General features: G+C 24.3%; 1 protein-coding gene across 5 annotated transcripts; it reads left to right on the forward strand.

Moving 5' to 3' along the window:
• Positions 1–3,891: 3,891 nt before the first annotated feature.
• Positions 3,892–9,290, forward strand: LOC149056580 (uncharacterized). Of its 5 annotated transcripts, none has more exons than XM_089223976.1 (7): positions 4,083–5,069; positions 6,487–6,677; positions 6,853–7,041; positions 7,259–7,534; positions 7,601–7,860; positions 7,926–8,085; positions 8,625–9,284. In XM_089223976.1, exons 1-7 carry the CDS (start codon positions 4,165–4,167, stop codon positions 8,759–8,761), a joined length of 2,118 nt encoding a protein of 705 aa, XP_089080102.1. In that variant the 5' UTR covers positions 4,083–4,164; the 3' UTR covers positions 8,762–9,284. The 5 variants fall into 5 exon arrangements, with proteins under 5 accessions (XP_089080106.1, XP_089080104.1, XP_089080105.1 ...); XM_089223977.1 differs by having other exon boundaries at positions 4,114–5,069; positions 7,268–7,534; positions 8,625–9,270; XM_089223979.1 differs by lacking the exon at positions 6,853–7,041 and having other exon boundaries at positions 3,932–5,069; positions 8,625–9,290.
• The last annotated feature ends 354 nt before the right edge of the window (positions 9,291–9,644 follow it).

Raw genomic sequence — 9,644 nt, forward strand, 5'->3', positions numbered from 1 at the left:
GATTTAGATAAGAAGTGTGATTTTATTTTTTAATTATTTGCCTCAAATTTTCCGAGTTTTTGAAAAAAAAACTATTAGTTATAATCTATAATAATTTAATATTAACCTTAAACTACGTATTTATAATGTTTAATTCTATGCATGGCCTGGTAGTAGACATATAAGTATGAATATTGAACATGTTATAAGTAAGAACTCTATTTCAAATTAAGTTCAAATGATTTTTCTACCGTTGTTATTATGTTTCGAAATTTATATTCTACCAAAAAACTTGAAAATTCATTTCAAACTTTTCATATAAACCACTGGAATTTCCACTTTAAAAAAAAACATTTAATGAATATTTAATATTTAAAAATTATAGAAAATATTATACACTCATTAATTATTATTGGGTATTATCTGTCTATTATAGAAACACGTAAGTTAATTTGATGTTTCACAATTTATAATTTGGATCATAAATATATTTATAGTTTATTCTTATGATTATACAATTTTCAACATTATTTAGATAAGAAGTGTCATTTTATTTTTTAATTATCTGCGTTCAATTTTCTGCGTTTAAAAAAAAAAAAAAAAAAAACTGTTACCTATTTATAATCTACAATAATAGATCAAAAGATCAAATTAAGAACATTCAACTTAATTTAGATAAGAAGTGTGATTTTTTTTTTATAACTGCGTTCAAATTTTCGAGTTTAAAAAAAAATGTTAGAATCTATTATAATTAAATATTAACCTTAAACTACGTATTTATAATGTTTAATTCCATGCATGGCCTGGTAGTAGACATATTAGTATGAATATTGAATATGTTATAACCAAGAACTTTATTTCAAATTAAGTTCAAATGATTTTTATACCGTTGTTATTATGTTTCGAAATTTATATTCTACCGAAAAACTTGAATATTCATTGCAAAATTGCAAATAAATCACTAGATTTTCCACTTTAACTAAAACATTTAATGAATGTATAGTAATTATAAAATATATTATACACTCATTAATTATTGTTGGGTATTATTGTCAATTATAGTAAGAGGTAAGTTGATTTAATTTTAAATAATTATCTAACTTTAGACGGTTTATAGGTTATTTATATATGCATTTTAAATATGTTTAAAGTCTAATCTTATGTTTCTATTATATCAAACATGAATTAGATAAGAAGTGTGACTTTATTTTTTAATTATTTGCATTCAAATTCCCGAGTTTTTGAAAAAAAAATTTTAGTTATAATCTATTATAATTAAATATTTACTTTAAACTATGTATTTAAAATGTTAATTCTAAGCATGGCCTGATAGTAGACATATATAAGTATGAATACCCACACAGCAATTTGAAAATATAAATATTTTCACAATATTTGAATTAGGTTATACTTCAAATATTTATTCAAGAATATTATACAGTTATTTTAAAAATATTTGATCTCCAAATATTTAAGGCCAAATATAGTCACAACATTTTCAAATTATTAGGTGTCAAATATTGTATATCAATTTTCCATCTTATATTTTGAAAATATTTGATCTCCGAATATTTAAGGCCAAATATAGTCACAACATTTTCAAATTATTAGGTGTCAAATATTTTATATCAATTGTCCATCTTATATTTTGAAAATATTTGATCTCCAAATATTTAAGGCCAAATATAGTCACAACATTTTCAAATTATTAGGCGTCAAATATTGTATATCAATTGTCCATCTTATATTTTAAAAATATTTGATCTCCAAATATTTAAGGCCAAATATAGTCACAATATTTTCAAATTATTACATATAAAATAACATAACAAATTTGTTATTAATGAAGCGTACATTAATGTACGCGCTTCGCCTGCTATAACTGCCTATAAAGTTTAGCTTAGTTAGCTTAAATATTATAGTGTTAATCGATCTAGTATAATGATACTTTTGATGGTAAAAGCATAACTGCAATGTATTATTATGTATGTTATTTTGTTATATACCTATGTATGTTTTTTACGGTGGTCAATTTTTTTTAGCAAGTTTTGCGCAATGATATAGGTAAGCGCGTAAATTAAAAATGCTCGTAATTCACTTAAAAATTGAATTATTGTAAAAAACGGTTGTTCTATTAAGCGGTGTTTGTGTAAAGAATACCTATTTTTTTATTATTACTAATTACTAATTTTAAAACATTAGCCACGATAGCCACATAATATTATAGCAGTGCATTGAGTTATATAAATACACTGTACGTCAAATCTAAATTTACAATATGCTAGATGGGTAATTCCGGTCAATATCCAAGTCAGACTTGTTTATCAGCAAATCCGATGCGTCCCCACCCCCGCCGACCCGCCGATGGGGACAAAAACAACGACCGACCGCCGCCGCGGCCGTTACCCGTAGCCAACCGTCATACAAGACATTCATCTATTACACAGTACACACGAATGTACACGATATTATAGACCAGTGACACTCGTGACTTTTGGTAAAACTATCGATTGACGATTATTATCAGGTAAGAATTTAATATTTAATAACCTATAGCTAATAACTACCTATATAAGTATTAAGTGTATTATATATTACTATACATTTAAATTAACTTATGTTTATATTAGGTACTACCTATATTATATAACTATGTATATTATGTTATTAATTAATATATTATATCAATAACAATATAATAAGTACTTAATACTTATATAGGTAGGTACCTACAATTTTAATTTTCTATGTATTAGCTGTAGTGTGAAAATAACATTTTACCTACATATAATATTATATTAAAGGCCAGTAGGTAGATTGTCTGTTACAGACTATAGATTTACTATTTGCACTATTGTTTAACAATTATTTTTGAAAAGTTGAGCATTTAAAATATGTGGGTAGGTATCTACCTAGTCTTAAAAGTTAAATTATTATTTGAAATACTTATAATGTTCACGTTTTAGTGTTTTAATTAAATTACTAAAGACTGAGAACTTCATACTATCAGTAATATGTTCATATGATTATTATATTTTTAAATTATAAGTTTAATAATTAACTACCTATATCAAAAAGTTATTTCTATGACATATTAATAACAGTTTATATTAAAATATACTAGGTATATTGTTGTGTAATTTAAGTTATTTAAATACCTAATACCAAACATAATTTTTAAAGCATGTTAAATACCGTTTAATAAGATATTTTATTTTAAAATTAGTGTCACCCTAAATACTTCATAAGCTAAATAATATATCCTGGAAAATTCAAGGAAAATATATATTTAGATATCATAGCAGTTGTAAATTAAGCTAAAATTGTTGTTTAAATGAGGTAGAACTTATTATACAATATATAATAAGCATTGCATTACTTTATTATAGGTATACCTACATCAGTTTATAATAACTTCATATAATTTGTAAATTGTTAAGCTAAATTATATTATATTCCACAATTGTATTGTGTAAAAGCAAATCCATAATACCAACATATTAATTCATATAATATACCTAGGTACTTAATAGTGTTTAATATTTTCGGTTATATGTAATTTTTTTATCTTCCATAGTTTAAAATGATCAAGACTTCTGGTTACAGAACTAAATTTTCAAAATTAAAAAAAAAATAGTAATTTTTTGCTAGATTTTCATTTAGTGAGGTAGATTACCAAAACTGGAAAACAGATTTTGTTATTTTTATCTTCAATTCCCTACAATAAAGCTTTATGCTTGAAAAACATTAAACTCATTTCTTAAATATTGGTTGATAGTTTATATAGAAGTAGCTTTATTGAAATATACAAAATTATGGATAAATATATATATATATATAATATATATTATGTTGTTTACCCATTTAACAATGCATTAAGTCAAGTGCTAATTTTTGATAAATTCGGGAATTGTAAATTATTACAGTTAAATATTTTGGTTGAACTAGCTTTAACTTATTGTAAGTAGGTAGTATTAATTGGCCATTTATATTATTGTGTGCGGCCTACTGTCACTTTTCTGTATGCAAATAATAATTATTATACCAACTATTTCAATTTTTATTTTTCAGATATTATTCATACCTACTGCTAACTAATAGTATTATATACTTAATAAATACCATTATTTACAAACAAACTAAATAATAAAAAAATTAAAATTGTTCGCAGTTATAAATTTAAAAATGATTAAAACTACTAGTTATAGAACAAAACATAGACGATTGCAAAAAGAATTGCAAATTCTAGAATGGTCGTCTACAAGTGAAATCCCAGATAGTTGTTTTGTCAAAGAAACTGTATTATCTCCACAAAATATTAATAACGATTGTATCAATAAATGTAATTATACTTCTATATGTGGGGCACCTGAACATAATAATATTAAAAATACACATTTCTATAAAACATGTGATAATAATTTAAATCAAGATATTTTAAGTAATGTAATTTGTACTCAAGATGATGCAGATTCAAATTCAATATCAATTCCTCTTACACAAAGTTCAGTATACAGTGAAAATATTAAAAATAAATTAAGATCATGGATGGTAAATTTCAATGTTCCACATAATGCCTCTAATGCATTATTAAAAATCTTGAAAAATGATGCCAATCTTAATTTTCTTCCTGTCGATAGCCGTACATTACTTCAATCCGGATCAACCAAAGTTTTTAATATTCGAGAAATAGAGCCGAATGGCATATATTATCATTTTGGGTTAGAAACTGGTATTGATATGTATTCTAGAATATTTTCTTTGGATAATATTATAAGTATTGTAATCGGAATTGATGGTCTACCTTTAAGCAAGAGTAGTTCAAGCCAATTTTGGCCAATTCTGGCCTATATTTTTCCTTATAATAAAAATGTTTTTCCTATTGGAATATACTATGGCCACGAAAAACCTCTAGATAGTAACATATTTATCAAAGATTTTGTTGCAGAAATGCTTAAGCTATCTACCCACGGAATAGTGATTGATAATATTACTAAAAAAGTAATTATAAAAGCAATTTGCTGTGATGCGCCAGCCAGATCGTTTTTGATGAGAATTAAGGGACATTCCGGTTATTTTTCATGTCAAAGGTGTGTTATTGAAGGAGACTATTTAGAAAATCGTGTCTGTTTTCCATTTATTGATAACTGTGGAAAAAGAACTCATTATGATTACATAACTATGAAAGATGAAGAACATCATACATCTTCAATAATTTCATCCCTTGCTGTACTCCCTGACCTTGATATAGTAAATATATTCTCTTTAGATTATATGCACTTAGTTTGCTTGGGAGTTGTGCGAAAATTAATTATTCTTTGGCAAAATAAGGGACCAAAGACCGTTCGGTTGCCTAGTTGGAAAATTAGAAAAATTACAAATTCTCTTCTGACACTAAAAACTTTTGTAACTAATGATTTTCCACGAAAACCAAGGGCTATAGAAGATGTAGCTCGTTGGAAGGCAACTGAATTCCGTCAGTTTTTGTTGTACACAGGACCAGTAGTTTTAAAAAACATCTTATCTAGTGACTGTTATGAAAATTTTATGGCCTTAAGTATTTCAATGAGAATACTTTTAAGCCCCAACTATAAGCAATATGTTGAGTATGCTCGCAAACTTCTTGTTTATTTTGTTAAATCTTTTGAACAGATCTATGGAAGTCAGTTTATGTCATACAATTTTCATAGTCTAATTCATTTACCTGATGATTATAATAGATTTGGGCCACTCGATTGTTGTAGTGCGTTCCCTTTCGAAAATTATATGAAGGATTTAAAAAATATGCTCCGTAAAAATGAAAAACCTTTACAACAAGTTGTTCGACGTTATGAGGAAAAATGTAAAAGTGGAAACATACAGCATAATAGTGATATCGAAAAAGTTAAATTTACTACCAAAGAGCCAAATTGTTATTTTTCAACTCAAAGTGGTGAAATAGTAAAAATAACTGAAATTGTATCACCAACGACATCCAATAATAAAATCTTTATTGGAAAAATATTTTTAAACCAAGAAGAAATGTTTGTTAGCCCTTTAAAATCATCAAAGCTAAATATTTATAACGTAAATAATCTATCTCAAAATTTATATAAATGGGATTTTTCTAATATTAAAATGAAAATGATGATTTTTCATTTTGAGGGTTTAGTTACGGCTATACCAATTATTCATTCTTAATTAATATAGTGAGTAAGAAGTAAAAAGTTGTCCTCTATGTATTTAGTGTTAATTTATGTTTTAAACTTTTATTGTTATTAGCATTATGAATAATAATAATAGATAGATAGTTTAACTAAAATTTAAATCTATATTACTTAGCTCTCTGCTATATATTCAATATATACAGATACAATAATGAATATTCATATTATTATTTCTGTTTTACTATTCATATGATTAGTAAAACGAAAATAGGTAGCTTAAATATAACAAGCATTTATACCAATACCAATAAATTAAAGTTTATATTTTAGTATTTTAATACAAAATATTTAATCTTTTTAGAATTATGTGGACTATTGTCTGTTTTACTGTGGACAATAGTGTAGATGTTGTACCTGATACATGGTATCACAAAGGTACATGTGCATGGCCCAAAAAAAAATGTAACCTAAAGAAGTTTATAGAAACACGTATTCAACCAAACAAAGAAGATTTTGATTATTATAATGCCCGTCCTCTTCAACAAAATATACGTAAGTTTTGATTTTTAATAAGTACAACAATAATAAATATAATATAGGTACCTAGCTAATATAATAAATAATATATCATGACAAGGTTTATTAAATTATTAGCTAATATACCTATAGGTACCTAATAGAGAGAGTTTTTATGTCAGTGCTTATATATTTAAAATTATATTACTAGAGAGTTTCCATCAAGCTCGTTTAAAATCTCTGAAAGCGCAAGATACATCTGAGCTTTCTTCGAATGAAGACGACAAAGAAACCAGGAAAAAAAGAAAAAAAGTGTACTATTCATCTGACGCAATATTAGAATCTAGTAATGATCATACATTTGATGTTATATCTCCTCCAACATTAGACAATTTTGAAGGTAAGAGAAAGTATACTACTATAAAAATGTATACAATTATATGTTATACCTCCATAGGGTTAGTCATATAGGTATTTCAGTTCTTTATACACAATTTTAGTAGGTGTGTTAGTTGTCGATTAGTTAGTTATAAATTATTATAATCATACGCAAGCTAGTCCTACCTATTTATTACTATTTGTGATATTATTATTATAATTTAAAGTTTTACTAAAAGATGTTTCAGGAACAACAGAAGATAATTTTATATCTAATAATAAGTCATTTGAAGGACACAAAGTGGACAGTGTTAGGCCTGAATCACATATTCCAAAAAAAACAAATACTTCATCAAAAAGCAATCTATTTGATATATCCATTGATTCCGAATCTTATGAAGTATCTGTAAACGATAATTTATTTGATTCAGAAAATAATGCACAGCTACGTACTCCGACATTGATTCCACATAATACAATTACTCCAAATAATTCTGGTGATCGTAGAGATGATGGTAAGATACAAATTGTGTGCCATGATGTTTTTTGTATGATAAAGTAATATTTTGTGTATTATACAGGAAATATAGCTTTTCAAAAATCCATAAACAGAAATATCATTGTTATGAAACACGATTTGAAAAACATTCAAGAAAGTATTGATAATTTATTTGCAGTACAACAACAAATATTGGACAAATTGAATAATATCCAATCTGAAGCATTAAATTTTGATGGTAGTTTTGATAATACTGATGATATGTTACATATCAATAATGACGCTGATTTAGATATTGTGGAAGATAAACTTACCAAGGAACAAACATTCAGAAGCAAAGTGGTGATTAAAGAAAAAATTAAATATCATATATGAGCGACTTATTAAAAATTAAATATGTATAACAGGTTTTAGAATTGTCTCGTCTCACTGGTTCAAATATGTCTGAAACTGTGCGGAAAATCATGCAAAAACTATTTACCGACAACTTCTTGGCAAATTATTCTTATATTGGGTTCAAAGGAAAAAAGCAGTTTTCAACTCTTCAAACATGTAGAATTATTTTTGGTAAATAATAGTACAGCATTTATATAGCATTAAAAATAATAGTAATGATACATACAAAAATTATTTTATTTAAAAATAAAAAATGTACAATATAACAGAAAAACTTATCTTCAACTTTGATAATAGGTCAATAATTAACTCTAATTAACATTTAATATTATATTTATAGCTCACATTAACAAAAATGAATTATATTTTATTTTAAGTATAATTGTATAATACATGTATGTATTATATATAATACCAATTTAATTAGGTATATTATCATTAGTTATTTATAAAATTAAAATCCATATGACTAAGTATTAAATAAAATATACTCTAATAATTGTATTGTTAGTAACTTAAATGTCAAATTTAAATTTCAAAATATTAAAATTTATTGAATTATTATTACATTTCTAATTGCTCTATTGTTCAGTATTAATTATTTATGCATTGAAATATTTACTATATTATGTAGTTATAACATAATATGTCATATACAATAATAATATTATCATGTACTAATAAGTGTTATAACTCATTTATTGTATTAGAATCCATAAGAAAAATGAGACAATATAAAGATGTTAGTGATATTGAAATAGAAAAACCGTTGAAAAATTGGATGGCTCAATCATCAGCTCGCATAAAAAAGACCATGGAGAAAAGTTCTATTAGTGATAAATCTTAAAATCAAATCACTATTTATGATCAAAATTTTTTCTTTTAATAAATGTGTCTTATCATCATTAAGAGGGTAAAATTTCAATTATTTAAAATGTTTTTTCATGTGTACTTAGTATATTTTATTCTTTTTTTTTTGAAAATAACAAAATTAATTTTGTATAATTTATATAATATTGTGATTATTATAATAGGACTTATATATATTATAAATATTATTAATTATTATTATATTGTATACTTTTAATGTGTGTTATATGCAGTTTTACATAATTAACTATTTAAAAATATTATAATTTAATTTTTATTATCCATATTATTACTTGAATAATATAAAACATTTTCTAACTACTCTTTTTTCCTAATTTAATTGTTATATGTATTTATATTTTGTAAATTCTAAAAGTTGGCCATTTTTATTGTATTGATTATGTATCCATACACATACTATAGTATAATATTCAATATTAATTTTCTTTTATGTGTTTATTATTTATACTATATGATTTAAAATATTTTATTATATCGTCTATGTATATACTGTGTGTTAATGCAGTTTAACCTATACTTTTATTTATTATATAATTACAAGAATAATATAAATAATTTTCTAAGTATTGCCTTTTTTAAAAAATTAGGGTTTTTTATGTATTTTTATTGTGTATCTACTAAATGTTTGCCATTTGTATTATATTGTTTTATAATATCATTTAATTATCATCAAAAATTGTTATGTGGTGTTATGTATTTTCTCACAAATTTATATATTATATTCAATATTTATTCATAATTTTCTTTTATAATATGTTTATGTACAATATTGTAATAAAACAGTGTAAAAACAGCTTTTTGTTTTTGTTGGATATAAGGTTTGATTATTCCCTATACTT

Source organism: Diuraphis noxia, unplaced genomic scaffold, assembly GCF_037042655.1.
Source record: "Diuraphis noxia isolate RWA-SAM2 unplaced genomic scaffold, SU_Dnox_SAM2 contig0003, whole genome shotgun sequence".
Lineage (NCBI taxonomy): Eukaryota > Metazoa > Arthropoda > Insecta > Hemiptera > Aphididae > Diuraphis > Diuraphis noxia.